We start from the raw sequence: 18,986 nt of genomic DNA on the forward strand, positions 1-18,986 counted from the left end.
GTGTGTGTGAGGTGGAGAGGCTGTGGGTATTGTGCATACTTTATATATTTTTTGTTTTGTGCATGTAATGGTCTTTTGTGTTGCTTTTGGTTTCGAACAATAGAAAATGTTTTTATGTGAAAGACTTTAAGTCGCATTACTTAGAAAATGCTATACAAAAAATGATTTATTTTCATTTGATATGGTTTGGTTTTGTCTGGTTTGATTTAAATTGATTTGATATGATATGGTTTGACTTGTTTTATGTACAGTATGGTATGGTTTGATTGTTTCTTGATCTGACTTAATTTGATTCCTTTGATTTGATTTGGTATGGTTTGATTTAACTTGATTTGGTATGGTTAGTTTTTTTTTATTTGATTTGGTATGGTTAGTTTTGGTTTGATTTGATTTGATTTCATATGGTTTTGATTGATTTTATTCAACTGATATGATTTGTTATGGTTTAGTTTGATTTGATTTTAGTGAATTCTATTTGATTTAATTCATTTGATTGGATTCAGTATGGTGTGGTATGGTTTGATTTAAATTGATTTGATATTAGATTATATGATATAGTTTGTTTTGGCTTGATCTGCCAAACAGTAGAACACAGAAAATTTTTGAACACATTTTTGAAAACTGATCGAAGAACTTGTTTCTCTTGATTTTGTCTTAATTGGATGGTTAAACTGCTAAACAAGTTAATTTTAGTTCATGATTTTTTTTAGAACAGAAACATAGATTCAAATTTCACTAAAATGCCTTTACTGGACAACATATTTTTTAGCATATGTCGGGGGACAAACAAGAGAGAAAAATGCATTAACAAGTGTATATTTTTCGAACATCTCAGAATTGATCCTTCGCTCCTTCCTGTTTTAGTAGTGTTGCCCCTTGCCCCTTCCTTCTGCGTGTGTTTTTGCCATCTGAGGTTGTTTTTCTCCTCCCATCTCCCAGCCCGTTGCGAGCTGCCAGACCCCCACAGCCGGCTGTAAGATCTGTGCCCAAAATTCCTCACGACTGACCGGGACCCTTAATATTTGAGTGTTTGTGAGTCCGAGTGATCCTCTTCCAGCCTGAGCTGCACCGGGAGCGCTCAGGTTACAGACCCAATTTCCACACAGGCCTCCAACATAATGGATTCACTGTCTGAGAATAGAATAGGGAGTCAAAGCCTGAAAGAAAGAGAAGAAAATGATCTGGTGAGGAACTGAGAACGAGAGAAACAACTTTTTTCCGTCCTGTCCTGCAGCAGCAGCTCACATATTCACCCTGAGTGGATGTGTGAGCTGTCACGTCTCTGTACAGGGGCCTCACAGACTCCAGCACAAGCAAACAGCAAACTGCCCCTCTGTATGTCGCAATCAGCGCTCAGTGTTTGTCATCAGATCTCCAAATGCGTCCCTCTGTGATGGCCGAACAATGGGGCTCCAGGGATTAAAGCGCTCCTGGAGAATTTCCCACCAGAACAGCGGAGAAGGAGTTCTGTGTGTTTGTGGGAAATGGGGACAATTTTAGCAAGAAAAACATTTGTATGAAGTCTACGCTGCAAAGAAATAATATTAGGAAAATCAAACCGCTGTTTGAGGCAAAAAATATTTTATTTATTTATCTTGATTTAAGAAACCATGTTTTTGTGACTAAAACATATATTTTGTATTTATTTTTTTCTTTACTTATTTAAAGAAAATTCTAAGAAGGTCTGTTTTATTTCCAGGGAGTCCGTTTTTACAGTGTAGTCAGAGTAATAAAGGCACACCTCTAATAATAAATGTTATGAAACATTCACAATAATCAGTAACTCATCACTCAACAGTTTTGTAGCTGTTTCATTGGCAGACAGTAAGACACGGCCTCTGACGTGATCTGCTCCAACTATGAACTATTCCTTCATAATGTTCATTTTTGTTTATATTTTTGTAACATTAAAGTACCTTAATGCTGTTTTGCACCACCTGCTTACAGTCATTTAAGTTAGTACACTGCATAAACAGGCCCGCTCTTTAAATAAGCAAAAATAGAAACATGGTCTTGCCAAGAGTTCTTATTTTAGGAAAAGAAATTCTAGTCACTGTGACTTTTTTGTCAAACTAAGATCCCTTTGCCAATAAAAAAAACTTTCTTGATGAAAATATTTTCAGTGCCAAAACATAAAATAAAGCGTTTTACTTGAAGCAATGGTATTTTGACTTTCTTAAGATTCAGTTTTAGCAGTGAAAAAAAATGTGTTTTGTTGTTTGAGGTACTTCCTGTCACCTTCAGTTTAAAAGCGTGTCAGTTGTAGTAAAAACAATATTTTTTAACCCAAAAAATGTTGTTTTTTTCCTGTTTTTCTTTAATCAATTTTATATCAGAAAATTGATTGAAATGAGATTTTAGACAGTAAAAGTGCGGGGCTTTAACAGACCGTCTCTCCCTTTTTTTCACTTTGCTACACAAACTATTTAACAAAAAGAAAACTTGATTTAACTCGGTATATGAATCACACTTTCTAATGTTAACATGATGAAAACTTACCTTAACAGCCACATTTTTTACACTTTGGTCAATGTTTTCTACCCTGTAGTTCATTAACATTCCACTAGGGGCAGTGGAAGCACTTTTTCTGGTCATTTCAAAATGGCTGCCTCCGTGACGTCTCAAAAACACTTTTGGCGGGAAAAAGTTTAACTCATTTTTGTTCATTCATTCATTGTTATGTTGATTTTCAAGTTACTATCTGCTGTTTTAAAAATAAAAAAATAAAAACTATATATCAGTAATTGCTTAAAATAACAGTTACTTCATGTTAAAAATGTCTGTAGCCTATCAAAGTTGAGACAGTGAGTAAATAAGAACACTATATCAGTATTTTTACATCTTAAACTAACACTGTTGTGAGAAATAAACTAACCAAATCACCCAATGGATCATAAATAATACCTATATACTTATAAAACTGTGTGTGTATTTTCTTAAAGTGTTTACATCTTAATTCAAGAAAATTTTCTCTTTTTTACTTTTTTTTAAATCAAATCTTTGATGTAGTCAAGAAACCTAAAATTACACTGTAATTTTTGGTTGAATTTGAAGGATGTGATTTTAAAGTTAAATAAATGTTGAGCAGTTAGAATGGCAGTCACTGTCGTTAATTTTAGATAATTTTAGAAACAAAATAAGTGCCAGTTTTTTACATTTGAAGAGGTTTTATTAAAAAAGGCTGTGTTATACTAAGATTTGGTTTCATTTTGTTCTAAAATAAGTCATTTTACTTTATTACACTAGTTTCTTGTCCCTTTAATCAAAATAACTGCAACTATTTTAATAAAAAACTGCAAACTATTTACTTAGAACTCGCCAAAAATACCTATTATTGGGCTCTATAACATTAAATTTTTAATTAGTAAACAGTTTTTTGGCTCATCTTTCCCCTTTTGAATCTGTGTTTTATAGATTTTTATCCCATATTGTAAAATTTCGTAATCAAAAACTACTTGCTGTATGGACAGATGATTTTACCACTTTCTAGTGATTTTCTTCTTAACATTAGTGTTCTTTTCCTTTTTTCAGATTACCTCTTTTTGTTGTTTTATTTTTTATTTTTTGTCTGATTCAGAAGTGTCTCCAGTTCAAAAGGTCAAAGAGTGTTCTGCGATGTGAAATAGCTGCTGTGCTTGTGTGTTCTCTGCTGGATGACCTGGCAGGGAACACACATTTCAGAGCAGAAGGGTTCCCCCCTCCCTCGTTTAATCTGTAATCTAATCTGAAAGTGGACAGCTTTCCAATTCCTGGGACTGTCACAGCGCTGACGTCCTCCAGGATTAGACGGCGTGAAGGGCTGAAGTGATGGGGGCGTGGCTAATCGCTGCAGGGAGGCTTGTTGTCTGTTGCCGGGCTACGGTGCTATTCATTGATGCTGTCAGCTTACATTAAGATATTATGCCGCTGAGGCGCAGCATCATAATGCTATTAAACTCTGACCTTCTGACAAGACTGTGAAATCAGCAGATCTGAGGCCACTTGAGATGCTTTTTAGGGTTTTTAAAGATTTTCGGTTACAAAAAAATTATAAAATTAGATTTTTAAGTTTATTTTAAGGTTTAGTATAACTGGCAAAACCCTGAATGGTTTTAATGAAGCATAAATATACAGTATTTATTTATTTGTTTCTGGTGTTTTTAACATGTTCTTGTAGCATTTTTTGGATGATAGAGGATTTATTTAAAGAAAATTAAACTTAAAATGCATTTCTGAGTATTTCTTTATTTAGATTGTTGTGAATCAGGAGCAGATTAAAAAAGCTCATGGAAAAAGTGTTTGTTTGTGATGTAGAAAATATGCCAGGCGTGCCTCAAGCTCCTTTCTCCTCTTTATGACAGAAAGAGGAAGAGGGGGCGGGGTTTCTCCATCTGATCACCCACAATTCAGAGGACAATTTCGAATGAACTATCGCTCCTCTGCAGAAACTATATCCTAGAAAACAAGCCTTTTTTAAAGTTATTTTAATTAAAAAAAAACACTGGGAACGCTTTTACATGGACCAATAGGTGATCGAAGTGGCACTTTAAGCTCCGCCCTTGTTGACTGACTGTCCTTGTCTGATTCCAGCCGTCCTGTCATGGGGGTGAAGATGCTGCAGTGCTTTCCTTTCTACAGACGCTGCAAGGATCGCTGCAGGAGCAGACAGTGCACTCCACCTCCAGGTGAGGACCACCTCGACACACTCACTTTCACACTGCGCTGTTTGGTCTGGAGCAGTACTTTTTAAAGCTACATTCAGATCGCCCTCGCAACGCCTGTTCAAGCAGCCACTTCTAAAGAAAACTCTATGTAAACATGTGTTTTGGGCTTTTGTGTTCAAAAATCTCACATTTACGAGTAACTACGCACATTTTTACGATCATTTTGGGCATAAAAAGCACATCAAAAGTTAAACCAGTTGAGCTTTGACCAATCAGGGACTCGGATTTGGTAGTGACATATGGATGGCGTTCCTTTAAATGTAAGTGCCAACCATTTAAACCGATTCAGCATTTCACACCAAGCCTCTTCCACCTGTACGTGCGCTAGTAAACAGAAGAAGTAGCCCCTCCCTGCTTGTTTAGTGTGAACGTGTCTGGTTTGTCATAGCTTTACTCCTTTTATTTTAGAGGAGGTGTGAAAGCCCCTTTGACCTCAGGTCCTCAAAAAGTCTGACTGAAGAAATAGTTTTCTTAGAAAATATCCAGTCAGGAAGTAGGTAAAGGTGTTGAGCAATAAGAGGATTAGCTGTATCCTTTCTTTACTTAACAGCTATGCTCCGGCGTGATTTCCTAGTGAACCAAGCCAAATGAAGACGTCACATTTAAACGACATCTTCCTTTTTTCTCTGTGTTCAGTTCCCACTGAGGAGACAAAACCCCGCCTGTCCTCCACCACTTCCTGGGGCAGCGACAGCGACGGCGCAGGAAGCCTCGGTCACGCTTCGCAGGTCTACTTCTCCACAAAGGCCAGGCTGTCTTTCAGGCACCAGCTGGACAGCAACATCAACGCCGTGGACGCCACCTACTGAGGAGGACAAAGTCGGACGGACCGGAGGTCTGCTGAAGGCCTGGGAGCCTGCAGCTGCGGCGGCAGGGAGCCGGTGGAGATGTTTTCCGCTCTGCTGGACACGCTGAACTCCCGATTGATCGGAGTCGGTGAGGCAGAGGAAAACAGACTGGAGGACTTGACCTGATTGAAGCCTGAAAACAAGGAACACTTCTGCCTAAACACACACTGATGACAATGTAGCTGTGTGCAGCTTTCACCACCAACAAGTGCTTTCTTTTATTTTATTTTATTTTTATGGGACTGTTTTTGTACTGCTTTTGCTTGAAAAAAGAAAAAGACCGTTAGACAAACGTTCAGTTAAATCCCACTCCGATCATTTTTTGATCTATTTTCTAACAATGTTTAGCTAATATAAAAAAAAAACTCTGCAGATCGACGGTTGTTCCTTAGAAATTCTTTTCAAAATTGTGGGCGGGACTGTTGTGGCAGAGAGAATGGGGCGGAGCTGGAAGCTTAAGCCCCACCCATCATATTTCTATGTCACAAATAGGCTGTAGAAGAACACTTTTATTGAAGTGGGTCTTTAACCCTTAACATGAAGATATTTTATAACCTTAATTCTAATAAAACATTTTTTTAATTGCCACATGTGGGCGCTAACGATAACAACATTTTTGACATTTTGTTTTTGAATAAAGTTTAAACTGTACAGATCTGCAACATTTCTATGCTATTGGTTCCTGGTTGTGACTCATGTGAATTGAGGCTTTTTGTGGTGACATTGCAGTTAACACAAATCACAAACTAAAAAACCTTTTTTTACTAAACTGTGTCTATTGTTTTTATTTCCAATAAAAAGGAAACTTTGAAATGTGATATGTACAAAAGCCGAAAACGGCCTGCCCTACTATTTTTTTATTGTTATCTCGTGATAATGCGATCCACTATCTTGTTATCAAAAGAAAATGAGATGCTGTCTTATTATCACAAGAGCCGCTATCTCGTTATCATGACAAGAGATTTATCTCATTATCACGACAAAACCAGATCTATTATCTCATTGTCCTGAAAAAATGAGATCCACTATCTCCTTAATCCTTAAAAAACGAAATCCACTATCTCTTTATCACGAGTAAACTAGATCAACTATCTCGTTATCAAAAGAAAACGAGATCCACTATCGTGTTAAACTTTTGCATTATCACAAGAAACCGAGATTCACTATCTCTTTATCATGAGCTAATTAAATCAACTATCTCGTTATCAGAACAAAAAAACGAGATCCACTATCTTCTTATCGCAAGAAAATGAGATCCACTCTTTCTTTATCACGAGAAAATTAGATCAACTTATCGCAAGAAAACGAGATCCGCCATCTCTTTATCACGAGAAAACTAGATCAACTATCGCGTTAACACGCGATAAGCTTTCGCATTATCACAAGAAAATGAGATCCACTTTCTCTTTATCACGAGAAAACTAGATCAACTATCTCGTTATTACAAGAAAACGAGATAAACTTTTGTGTTATCACAAGAAAACGAGATCCACTATCTCTTTATCACGAGAAAACTAGATCATCTATCTCGTTATCACAAGAAAATGAGAATCATTATATCGTTTTCACAAGAAAACAAGATCAACTACTTCGATAATGAAATAGTGGATCTCATTATCACGAGAAAGCAATTTTAAAAAGTAGGGCACGCCTTTTTCGACTTCCGCGGATACACACCCAATAACATAACACCTTTCAGTATAAGAAAGTTGTTTATTTACATGGACTTCATCGCTCTTGATAGTCGAATGATCTCATCAGTGTTTATATATATAAAAAAAACTATATTCACAGGTATAAAAAGAGTTTGGACGCTTTAAGGTTTGGAGATGACTCCGTCTGGGTAGCGGCTCTTGAAGCGCGCCACCACCTCCGGATCCAGCAGGTGAATGCCATCCAGCTGGTTCCCCAAAGTTATCCTTTAAAGAAAAACGAAGGTTAAAAATAAAAACAATAAAAGTGTCAAACCAGGTTAAACCGGCGGGTTGTACCAGTTGGGTTGGACGTTGTGAGAGCGTCCGAAGAGCTCGATCTTCCTGGTTCCGGGGGAGAGCCTCTCAATCATCCCGTAGATCTCGTCTGGTTTGTGGCTGGTGGACCGGACCTGAGAGGTAGTCGCGGTGAGTCACGCTTTTAAGGACAGATTCACGATCGGACAAAGATTTACCTCGGCTACGATGACGTCGCAGTCCAGACCTCGGTTGAAGCCCTGCGTGTTTCCCTTCACGCCCACCTGAGCACAGACTCAACCCATTAAAAAAAAAAAAAAAACACACACACACAACAAAAAGGTAGAATTCTGTGATTTTTTTAAAGTACCAGACAGTGCTCCTTCCCGTGGTTCAGCCAATGGCCCGTCCGGCCCGTCCGGATGATTCTCTGAAGCTGGTTGGTTTTGACCCAAATGATTTCATCAACACGCTCGTAGCTAAAGGAATAAACCACAACTTTAATCTGAATTTGAAAAGAAAAAAAAAGTTTTCTAAGAAGCTAAACTCACCCCCACTGGCTGAGGCACTCCCTCCCCAGCTCCATGGCCCTGAAGGAGACAAGAACCGCTTAGAACTATCACAGAGGGGCGTAGACGCATTTGGCTTCAGAACAACAAAAACAACAAAAACAATTAGAATAAAGAAAAACTCAGAAATATCATTTTTAAGTGCAATTTTCTTCATAGATGTCAGAAAAAAACTGCAAGAGCGAACTAAAAACATATTTTTCTTTGTCATAGACCAATCTTTATGTCTATATAACATGAACTGGATTATTTATAGGAATCATCGTCTCTGAACCGCCCACATATAGTTCACACGCAGACGTCTCCCGTCAGATGGCAACACAAATGTAAAACTAGCGGCTGCTGGTTAAACATTAGTCACGACGGGTTATATTTCACTCATTCCCGACTCATGGTGTTTCAGCAGAAGCAGGAAACAGATCAGCTTCAGAACTGATGGATCTACAGGTTATAATGAAGCACAACCTGCTATAGAAAGGGGTTAAATGTGGTGTTTTAAGATCTTTTTGAGACATTTTTCTGATGATGGAGGACATTTATAGAAAAATTAAGCTTAAAAGTGCATTTCTGAGTATTTATTTATTCAAATTGTTGTAAATCAACAGCAGATGAAAAGATTTTAAAGACATTTAATGACTCATTAATGACTGCTCTCCTTACCTGCCAGTGACCCACAGGAAGAGGAAGCCGTCGTCCTGCAGCGCTGGGATGTTGAGTTTCCTCATTTCGTCGTCGGTCAGAGTACCGTAGGGCAGCTCCATATGGATGTCCCAGGGGGGGTCAGCCATCACAACGGCAAACTTCCCCAGGATAGACATGTCCAGGTATCGAATGTCGCAGCAAATCCACTGAGAGACGGCAAACGCTTCGATGAGAAACTACACAAAATAAAACCGCTCTCAATCTGGCGGCACTTCCTCACCTGCGACGGGAAGAGTTTCCCCACGTTGCTGTCGGCGTCCTCCGCGCACAGGCCGACCTCCGCGCCTCCCGTCTGCGGCCCCAGGCTGCTCTCGATCTCTGGCGGGCTGTCGATCTCATAGTGGACGTACTTGCAGGTGTCCATGTGGAAGCAGGTGTTGAGGAAGGAGCAGTCGCCCAGACTCTCGTCCGTGTGTTTGTTGATGATGCGGCTGAGGAGCAGAGAATCGTTAAAGTCACGAATCCAAAGAGCTTTGCTTTAAGGCCAAAGCCTGAAGTGATCTGAGCAAATTTAGGTAAGAAGAGTAAAAACTTTAAAGTGGAATCTTTGGGGAAAAATAAAAAAAGCTTCATACATTTTGGACTTAAAGATGCAGCAGTAAAAATCTGGAAATCATCCGGATTTTGACTCTTAAAAACATTAAAAAGTTATTTCCTAGAATTTAATGGGATGTGTGTCAAAACGTATTAGATGTGCAGCTTTTTTTTACTAAATGGCGCCCTCTTTAGGTAAGAATAAGAATTTTTTTATTTAAAAGCATAAAAATTCTCAAGTTCTTTCTTCAAATGTACCAACAGAGTGAACTTCAAGATATTTTGAGGCGAAAATCTTACCAGGAGTTTTTTTTTTTTTTTTGAGAAAAATTGATATTTATTTGTATAAAATGTTCAACAATCTACAATAACAGCTGACTCATAGAAATATAAATAACGATATAAAAGTAAGCTAAAGAGTACTCAATCCTACAAATCTCACCGGAAGTGTAGTTTGGTGCACGGTTGAGGAGTGTCCCCGGAGCGGACGCACTCCTCTTTGGTCCCGTGGTCGCAGAACTCTTGGACCTGAGCGCGTCCTCGCGAGCGGAACTTCTCCACGATGGACTGCTCTTTGGCGGTGCTGGCGTTCAGCAGCTCGAGGATTTCTCTGCTCACCTGCACACGAGTTCAGAATGAGGAACAATAAATAAGTTTGACCCGCCGTTTGAGGATTTTTGACGAAAAAAATACGAAAAACTGTAAATCCTTACCTTCTTGCTTTGCTGCTCCTTAGTGGACTGCTGGTTCAACAGGCTCTCGATCTCCATGTCCACGTGAGAAGATTGGCTTTTGCTGCTTCTGCCCTTCTTCTCAGCTCCGCCCCCCGACGTGGAAGAGCCCGTCAGCTGGGAGCCGGAGGCAGGCGTCAGCGAGGAGATGGAGGTGTGTGGAGGAGAAGCGGAGCTCTGAAGGGAAGGCGAGAAGCTGCCGGCTCTGTTGCTGAGGGCCGCGTCCTCCGCTTTCCTCTTGACCGCCGTCCTCTGGGATCCCGCCACAGATCCGATCATGGCCCACAGTTTGGTGTGATCCACCGCTACGACGACGGTGGAGGAGGAAACGGTGAAGGACGCAGAGACGGAAGCGGGCTGCCGGACTTCGATGAGCTCCTGAGCGGAGAACTTTAGCAGGAGGCTCTGGATGCATCCGTGGCTGACGGCAGCTTCAGACTTCAGAGACATAAACAAAGAAAATATGAAGGAGAACGACAAATATAACAAGTTCTGCCGTCATCTAAGAATGCCTTACACTGCTGAGGTCATTTGTGATGGCGAGGGAGTCTATTGGCAACGAAAGACTCAGGTCAGACAGATATCCCAGCAGCCTCTTCTCCAGCTCGGGATCAGGCGGTTTTTCTGTCTCCTCCTGAGAGCTGGATGGAGCCAGAGGAGCCGGACTGTCACTCCTGACTGCAGAACCATCTGGGACAGAACCACTGTCTGAGAGAACCAAGGAGGACCAAAACGGGGATTTAGAGAGAAAAAAAAAGCATAAACACATTTTAAATTACCACTTCATCTTTATTTTTATCAATTGTAAAATTATTCTAGGTGGTCTTTTAATTATAATTACATTGTTTTTGGCCAAAATTTTAAAAAAATATCTATCGTTTTTTTAGCAGGAGTTCATCAGAAATTTGCCTTCAAATTGTGGGAGGAACTGTTAATGCCGGAGTAACCCTTCGCTGATATCCCAGCATCCCTTTCCTGATACTCTCTCCCGCTATCTTAAAGCCACTCGCAACTGCCAACTTATATTAGTGGTGTAACAAAAACCGGTGACCTCATTTGATGCTATCCAGTCGTATAGTTTGGAATTAGATCCAAGCTAAGACGAGGAAAACAAAGACACGGATAAATGGAGCTTGTGGTCCACCCAATTGCTGCATCACAACTGAGAGCTTTTTTCAAATGGTGGATGTTTATAGAAAAGCCATTTTTGAGCTTAATTTTCTTAACATATGTCCTCCATGTTTTTTTTTTTTTTTAACCAAGGTGCCCCCCCTAAATTAAGTATTTTAAAACTATACATTTTTAAATATAGGGACATTTTAATCAAACTATTAGAACCTTTTTTCCTTTAATATTAGTAAGATTTTTGAAAAATACGAATAAATTTCTCCAAAAAAAGGTCTTTAATGGTTTTCTCTATAATTAATACTATAAATATATGTATAAATAATAAAATAAAGAATATATTTTTAAATGTATTTTATGCATGAAGAATAGAAAGTATAGAATAAAAAATATTAGAACCCTCAAAAAGTAGTGACGGTCTCCCGGTTTTCATCCCTACATTTATAACATACCCACTGCGGACAGCTGCGTTGGATCTTTCCGTCGCCGCTGCAGCCTTTCCCGTAGCGAGTGCAGCTGCTTCTTATGCGCCTGAATGTTGCTCCATGTATCCGACATGACGAGCTGTATATAGGAACACGAAAACAGTCGTAAGTCCCGCCGATGAGACAAAACTAACCCTCTGCAGCTAAAGGAGCTCAAATGTCCGGTACTTAGAAAAGTCTCGGGCAGGGATATCGATTCCGGTTAATAATTCCGATGAAAATAACTGCTATATATAAATAGTATTGATAATTATGCCAACTATAAATAAGTAAAAAATATATACTAATATATTCAATACTAGTTATATTTTAAAATAAATGTTTTCCCCAAGATATTGATAAATAAAATATTTTGTCGGACTCTTTTCTCGGACGGACCGCTTCTACTTCCTGCGTCATTTCCCGCTATGCCATTAAAAAAATAAAATAAATAAAAATAAAAAACAAGCATCCCGGTTTGTATTCGTTACTGTTATTTCTAATAATTGTATTATTGTCTGACTCTTGCAGGTATAGTGGGTTTATTCAGACGTATTGTTTTTAGGTTCCGTGTTTTGTTTTGTTTTTTATCCTTTATTTTTTGTTCCCCCAGTTCAGTTCAGTTGAGCTGCTTGGACAAAGATGGCGGAGGAGAAAGGGGAAAGGAATGAACCCAAAAGTGAACAGCAAATGATGAAGGCAAGTTTTTTCTGTCTTTTGAGACATCGTTTTCTGTCAAGTGTTTTGCCTGTTTTCCAGGTTAAGATTTTTATATTTTGCCGTTACCGTCGTAACGCGCCTGCGCCTCACAAGCAGCCCAGGCTGAACTCGACTATTGACGCAGTGCTTAAAGTTGCCTTATTTCCACATACAATGGCTCCGCATTTGCCAGAAGTAGATTAAAGCAGGTTATATATATATGTTTCATAGAAAAGGGATCACTGAGGTATCAAGTAGTAAATGATGGATGACGTTTGGCTGCAATATTTCAGCATCTCAACCACTAAGCTAGCCACAGAAAATTACAAAAATACAAGATTCAACCTAGAAAAAAGGAGAGAAATAAAGGCTGATATTCAGTAATAGTAAATGAAAGCAACACAACCTGAAAGGAAGAATCCACCAACAATTTTTGAAAGATCCACAAAATATTGTGCTATTAATTTGTAGGTCTTGAAATGGGAGATAATTTGACATGGAAGCAGGAAAGGTCTTACTTTGATAAAGCAATCACAAATAATTGGGAAATTGTTTTTTTTTTTTTTAATCTAATCTAAAACACCCACTGCACAAATCAGAGGTGAATTTCCACTGAACTCTTGGACCTTTAATTTCCATTGATAAATGTTTATTAAAGAATGTTGAGATCCCACCTTTCTTCTATAACGCAGGAGCTCGTGACTGACCTCTTTACCTTCCGAGAGCATTATTTTGAGACTCATGGCGCTGAGGATGTTGGAAAGAAGCAAAGCGATGTGGCCCAACGGATGGAAGAAACACTAAAGAAGCTAGAGGATAAAGAAAGTGGGTAATACAGCTCTAAAAATGCAGATTTTAAATTGTATTTATCAAAATATCCTTCTTTCAACGGGCTCCTTTTGCTTTTACCCTTTTGACAGGCTGCTTTACAAACAAAGCCGAGTTTTTGCTGCTGAAAGGCCGGTGTCTGAGCGTGACTCCAGACTTCTGTCCCAAAGTGGAGGAGTGTCTTTCCCGAGCTGTCAAGCTGGACCCCAGTCTGATCGATGCTTGGAACATCTTGGGGGAGGAGTACTGGAAGAAGAAAGACCTGACCGGAGCTAAAAACTGCTTCACCGGTGCTTTGCAGCAGGTGCTGCAGCTGTGACACAAACCAGAATATCTGTTTCTTAGTGGAAGATTTGACTAGCTGGTTATTTTCATCACAGAGCAAGAACAATGTGTCTCTGCGCAACCTGTCTATGGTGCTGAGGGTGCTACCAGCAGCTAACGGGGAAGAACATCGCAAGCAGGTGCTGCAGAGCGTGGATCTGGCACGCCAAGCAGTCGAGCTCGATGTTAAGGATGGAACATCTTGGCGTGAGTAGAGAGCTCCAAATCTCCTAAAAGATCCACTCCAATGATAAGTGTGTTTTTAATATCTTCTTGTTGCATTTTCTAAGGATTGGTGAAATATAGAAAGAAAATTAATCTTAAAAAATACATTCCTGAGCATTTCTCTAACACCAATTTCATTGGAGAGGGTCTTTAAACAAACCTTAGTTCACATGAGATGTTCTGTCCTGACGTTTTATTTTATGTCTTTTGCAGGTATCCTGGGAAATGCCTATGTGTCTCTGTTTTTCACCTGTGGTCAGGATCCAAAGTTCTCTCAGCAAGCTCTGAGCGCCTATGCAGAATCTGAGAAGGTGCGTTCACATCGAACGCGATTCGTGCAGCAGAGGCGGCCAGCTCCGACGTTAATCAATGGTACAGGCGCGCTCTGAGGCGAATTGAGGCCCAGTGGCATGATATGAGCGACTGGCGTGAATTGGGCGGCACGGCCAAAACATAAATACCTGAAGTCAGGCAAGTCGCTGCATTGCATCAGCCAATCAGAACTCAGCTTTGGGCACGTGACTTTTTCAGACAGTGACTCGATCAGCGGGCAGAATACTAATCCAAAGCGAGCGTTTTTGTCCTGAACTTTCATCTTTTTCCTTTACCTGTTTGAGCCGCAGGTTCTCAGAGCTCATCCAGCTACTTTTGGGCGATCGCGGTTGGTGTGAAATCACTTTCTCGGCTCGGGGGGGGGAAAACGTGGATTTCGTTGTCTGACTATAAATCAGTGCTCGATTTCTTTCCACCTGCTTTAGGAGTCTGTGGACAAAGACGCCACTTCTTTCTCTGAGCTGCACTTCAACAGAGCGACCCTGTTCCAGTACGAGGAAATGTTCAGCTGTGCGCTGGCGGACTTCAGGCGAGCGGCAGAGCTGGACCCGAGCTTGGACGAACCTCCAGAGAGGGAGAATCAGCTGCTGGAGTACCTGAAGAAAGTGACTGAACTCTTTCAGAACAAGGCAAGATGGAAGCTCAATTTTGGAGACAGTTTTAGATCTTACTTCAAGTAGGTTGATTTTTTTTTTTAAAGTATATTTAAGTCAAATACTTGTTCTTTAAAAAGGAAATAGTCTTTGAATATTTACCTAAAGTATTCTCCTTTTTTTTGCAAAGTAGACTGTAATATGACACTTATTATAACTTAAGCTGATATATAAGACATAGAAAAATGTTTTAAAAAATGACAACATTTAATTTAAGAATACAGAGGATGTATAAATACAAAAAAACCTCACAAAAATGATAAATTATTCAAGCATTGTTTTTTCCTTACAAGTAGTATTTCCAGGTTTTGAACCCACCTTTGGCCACATGGGGGCAGCAACGCGCAGCCCCCTGTTTTGTTTCTCACCTTCATCTCCTCCTTTTGTCCAGGGGAAAGTCAAAGCGCGTCAGCTACGGAAGATGCTGTCAAACCTCAACACGTCGGCGTTGGGCCCGTGCTCGTCGCCCAAGTTTTGCTGCCCTTCTGGACGCGTGGGCAGCTTGGAGCCTCGAACCTTTTCCTCCCTTAAAATGGGGCACAATGCCGGGCTGGCTGCTCTGGGGAAGGTGGTTTTCAGCCTGGCTTCTGAGGGTCGCATGGCTTTGTAAGCTTCTTTTTTAAACTCTGGGTAGAATGTAAATGTGTTAGTGTTAACCAGTGGTCCTCAATCCCTGAAAGTAGGCCAGTACCAGTCCATAGATCAAAATAAATGAACTTTTTCAGTTTTATTTATAATCTAATTCTGAAGGAAGTTTAATTTTGAAAACTACTGTATTTTCCACCACGTCTGGCCTATTCTTGACCCATGTCAACTGCACCACCTGCTAAATTAAAACCCCCAAGCTAGCAAAGTTAACAAAAAACAAACAGATTTGTAAAGTTTGTTTATGCAGAAAAAAGTCAGTGAAGAAGAAGAGTCTTTGACTTCAAAAATAAAAGAAAAAAACAGGAGTCTTTACTCCAAATGTGGATTTATTTTGACAGAATATTAATAATGCCTCATATTCAGTATCCCGGTGTCTAATGTTACGAGGATGCCGCTAATAAAGTTGTTTATGATTACATTTAGAAAATACCACTATACTGTATAAGTTTATTTATCTGACTCAGATGAAGCTGAAGTTGGTGCCTGATTTTTTTTTTTTTTAAGCTTAATTTTTGACATTTATGGGTTAGGAGAAAGTCTAGATCACATTCTAATGGTTCCTACATGAAATCTAGAGTACAGATAAAGTTCAAAGCAGCTGTAGAGAATGAAAACTGGAAAACCAAACGCCAAACTTCAGCCTCATATATGCTATTTTTGACCACTCCATGAAAATAGTGTCTGCCATTAAACTGGTCTGTGGCCAGACAGCCACATGTCTGAAGTTCTTCTGTGTTTTTGTCAGTACGTTTGGGATGGTTGACAGCGAGGAGACATGTGTGGTGGTGATGGTTTACAATGCAGCCAACAGCTGGGGCGTTCTGATCGGCGACTCCGTGGTCATTCCTGAGCCAAACGTCAAGCGTCACAGTATCACACATAAAGACCAGGTGAGCACTGCACACTACTATTTATGTATTTAAACTTATGACTATCATTTTTAAATATCTGATTTCTTTTTCTCGTTCTGTGTCGCCTCTACAACAGTCTTTCGATTTCAAAAGTATCCGAGTGGACTCTCCTTTGCTCCTCATCGTTAACGGCAAGAAGCAGAACCTCCAGAGTCAGATTCCTGTTTCAGTCAGCTACAAGTACAACTTCAGCTAAACCCACAAGAAAAAAGCTTCTTTTGTTGAAAGACAAAAACAGTTGGTTCATGCTTTACATATTCATTTTGTAAATGTACATTATATCTGTTTGTATTTAATGATGTTCTTTTATTAATTGTGTTCCAATAGAGGTTTTTGTTATTAAAAAAAAAAAAAACTCCCATAATTCCATTGATCTCAGAAAAGTGTCTTTTTTTAAAACCTGTACGTTTCCAGATTCACATGAATTAGAAATTTCCCAGAAGTCTTTGAAGAAAACTATTGTGCATGAATTAGTGATGAGTGATTTTTACAATTTTATACGATACAGATTACTTTTAGCGTAAAATATTCAATAAAATTACCGGTCATTTCTTATTGACTACAATACCCATAATGCTCTAACAGTCCCTCGAGCAGTGAGTAGTTTACCAGTCATACTAAACTTTTTGGTGGTTTTGGTGCCGTGTACCATAGAAAAATGATTTGAGCCCAAAATTGCACAGATCTTCTATTTTTGAAAAACAAAAACTACACTGGCTGCAGTGATAAAGTCCTATATACTAACTTTTATTTTGAAAGGATGTCATGTAAAACCTTGTCAAAAATGATAAAAGTTTTTATTATAGCCTAAAAGTACTATTTTCTTTTCATGTTTTATGTTTTTTTTTTTTTTTCTAAAACCCCAGCAGTTCCTTCATATTAATCATAATGGTAACAAAAACATAAATAGTAATAGTGAAAGTAGTGTTGTGTTTTTCTAAATGGCTTCCTGGGTTATGGTCAGTGAGAAATTGACCTGAATAGATCTTTGAATAAAGGCTGCATACTTCTTAGCTAACTGTTGGACCGATGTTGTCCATAAAACATTCAAAACGAGCTTTTTAGGCTCTTCTTTTGAATTTGTGCAAACACCAAAGCTAAATATACAGTGTCTTGTTTGTGCTACAGTATTAAGTCTACACATAAAATTACCAGAAACATTTTTTAGTTTATTAGAACAAGCAAACAGCTGTTTTTAAACCAGTAAAACTTTATAAATATGATACTTTTTAAATATTTCTAAAGTTTGAGCAAACTTTGGGAACAAATATGTTCAACTGTAAATATAACAACTTTAAAAGCATTTAAAGATGGGAGACTTGTGTCATAAATGCACACAAAACTCAACTTTTTCATAAAGAAACAAAAACATTGAAGCTTTAGCAACAGCTGGAGGTGAATCTGCTGGTCTCACGGTTTACTGACGAAGGAGCGGCCTCGGTCTCTGGCTGGGGAGCGGAACTGTAAGAAGGGCTTGTCTCCATCGGCCTCCAGGCAGGAGAAGAAGCGACTCTGCGCATCAGGGCGACGGGAGAAAAGCTGGGGGCTCCTGAGAGGGGTCGCCTGCTGAGACGCCGCCACTGCTGAATCACACAAAAGACGATTAACAGATTCCTCCTCGCTGGTAAAAATCCTGCGACACAGAATCAGCTCCAAACTCCTGCTGCCAGTTCTCGGGGAGTCTCTTTTGATCAAAACACCAACAGTTCAACCCTCTTTTAAAGGTTTAAACTCTGCTCTCGCTGTGACTGTTTCCTTTTCTGAACATGGATGTAAAATAAAAAGTTTAAGGAACTTTGCTAATTGAGCCAGAAAAACAACATGTTGCACATTTATATTTATATATATTTATATGACATAAGCCTTTTTCAACATGTTTGTGTTCAAACATTGACCACATAAGCTCCAGAATGTCACCTCACCGTTGTTTAAGTCTTGATGTCTGCTCTGGGGCTGCGAGTCCCTCTCCCCCACCACCATGTTACGCAGCCTCAGGGAGTCGTACAGCCCCTGCAGTTTCTGGTACTGCCGGTTTCTCTCCATCAGCCTCTCGGACACCTCGCTGTACTTCCTCTTGTACTCCTCCATCACTTTCTTCAGGGACGTGATCTCCCCTCTCATGGACGTGAGTTCCAGCTCTCTGCTCTGGTTCTGCTGGGTCAGGAGCTTGTCCATCTGCTTCAGCTGTCCCTCAGCGCGGGAAAGACTGTATTCTTGATACATGTGCTCCTGATGGACCTGTAGAGGAAATATGTAAGAACAATCCTGCTGTAAGACGCAGAGGGGACAAAGACACGTCACCTGGTAGCTCCAGAAGGCCAGAGCGCGAGCACAGATGTCCAAAACCACGTCGGGTCGCAAACCGGCCAACACCATGGCCTTGTACTCCTCAGACGGGGACAGCTCTGTCCTCACGATGTCCAGCTTGCCGGACAGCGCGGAGGAGCAGGCGGGGCAGATGGCAGGGGAGCGGCTGAACTCGCTAGATCCGTGCTGGTCGCAGAAGACGTGGGAGCACGCCGTGACCCAGGCGAAGCCGCTCAACTTGCTCCGACACTTGGGGAAGTTACACAGCAGCGTGTTGTCACAGAGAGACATGGCCATGACTGAAAAACACAGCAACGGTTTCAGTAATGAGACCGCTGCAAAGTGACATCTGTTGACAGGAGACACTGACGATTAAACTACAAATTATTTATAAAATCTGACAGTTTGTTACAGAATGGTGGAAAAGTTTTAA

The 18,986-nt window shown here is 39.9% G+C and overlaps 3 protein-coding genes across 4 annotated transcripts in view; 1 reads left to right on the forward strand and 2 right to left on the reverse strand.

Moving 5' to 3' along the window:
* Positions 1–7,244: 7,244 nt before the first annotated feature.
* mettl3 (methyltransferase like 3) lies at positions 7,245–13,163 on the reverse strand. The gene is made up of 12 exons (XM_024287899.2): positions 12,999–13,163; positions 11,614–11,725; positions 10,554–10,744; positions 10,019–10,474; positions 9,748–9,923; positions 8,992–9,202; positions 8,730–8,917; positions 8,052–8,090; positions 7,871–7,979; positions 7,719–7,784; positions 7,543–7,655; positions 7,245–7,470 (listed from the first exon to the last, which is right to left on the reverse strand). The coding sequence occupies exons 1-12, from the start codon at positions 13,065–13,067 to the stop codon at positions 7,368–7,370; spliced, it is 1,833 nt and encodes a 610-aa protein (XP_024143667.1). The 5' UTR covers positions 13,068–13,163; the 3' UTR covers positions 7,245–7,367.
* Positions 13,164–14,038: 875 nt separating this feature from the next.
* Positions 14,039–16,615, forward strand: ttc5 (tetratricopeptide repeat domain 5). Its single transcript, XM_024288534.2, has 4 exons — positions 14,039–14,663; positions 15,079–15,293; positions 16,081–16,225; positions 16,323–16,615. The coding sequence occupies exons 1-4, from the start codon at positions 14,535–14,537 to the stop codon at positions 16,440–16,442; spliced, it is 609 nt and encodes a 202-aa protein (XP_024144302.2). The 5' UTR covers positions 14,039–14,534; the 3' UTR covers positions 16,443–16,615.
* Positions 16,616–17,070: 455 nt separating this feature from the next.
* LOC112155878 (E3 ubiquitin-protein ligase CCNB1IP1) overlaps positions 17,071–18,986 on the reverse strand; it is a 2,859-nt gene continuing 943 nt past the window's right edge. The window contains exons 2-4 of one of the 2 annotated variants that reach the window (XM_024287901.2): positions 18,548–18,852; positions 18,169–18,484; positions 17,071–17,826 (exon numbers count right to left, since the gene is read on the reverse strand). In XM_024287901.2, the coding sequence (XP_024143669.1) occupies positions 17,657–17,826; positions 18,169–18,484; positions 18,548–18,850 (789 nt within the window). In that variant the 5' untranslated portion in view covers positions 18,851–18,852 and the 3' untranslated portion in view covers positions 17,071–17,656. Of the gene's footprint in view, positions 17,830–18,168; positions 18,485–18,547; positions 18,853–18,986 lie in introns of both variants that reach the window. The other variant, XM_024287900.2, reaches the window with a different exon arrangement.

The sequence above is a fragment of the Oryzias melastigma genome, linkage group LG18 (assembly GCF_002922805.2).
Source record: "Oryzias melastigma strain HK-1 linkage group LG18, ASM292280v2, whole genome shotgun sequence".
Lineage (NCBI taxonomy): Eukaryota > Metazoa > Chordata > Actinopteri > Beloniformes > Adrianichthyidae > Oryzias > Oryzias melastigma.

What these genes read in the sequence shown, in the direction of transcription:
- mettl3 (XM_024287899.2), bottom strand. Translation starts at nt 13,067, where the DNA reads ATGAGTCTCAAAATAATGCTCTCGGAAGGTAAAGAGGTCAGTCACGAG. An exon ending in AGGAGCAGCAAAGCAAGAAG is followed by an intron (nt 9,924 to 10,018) that starts GTAAGGATTTAC and finishes ACTCGTGTGCAG; the next exon opens with GTGAGCAGAGAAATCCTCGA. An exon ending in TTCCTGTGGGTCACTGGCAG is followed by an intron (nt 8,091 to 8,729) that starts GTAAGGAGAGCA and finishes TGTCTCCTTCAG; the next exon opens with GGCCATGGAGCTGGGGAGGG.
- ttc5 (XM_024288534.2), top strand. Translation starts at nt 14,535, where the DNA reads ATGTTCAGCTGTGCGCTGGCGGACTTCAGGCGAGCGGCAGAGCTGGAC. An exon ending in TCTGAGGGTCGCATGGCTTT is followed by an intron (nt 15,294 to 16,080) that starts GTAAGCTTCTTT and finishes TGTTTTTGTCAG; the next exon opens with TACGTTTGGGATGGTTGACA. An exon ending in GTATCACACATAAAGACCAG is followed by an intron (nt 16,226 to 16,322) that starts GTGAGCACTGCA and finishes CCTCTACAACAG; the next exon opens with TCTTTCGATTTCAAAAGTAT.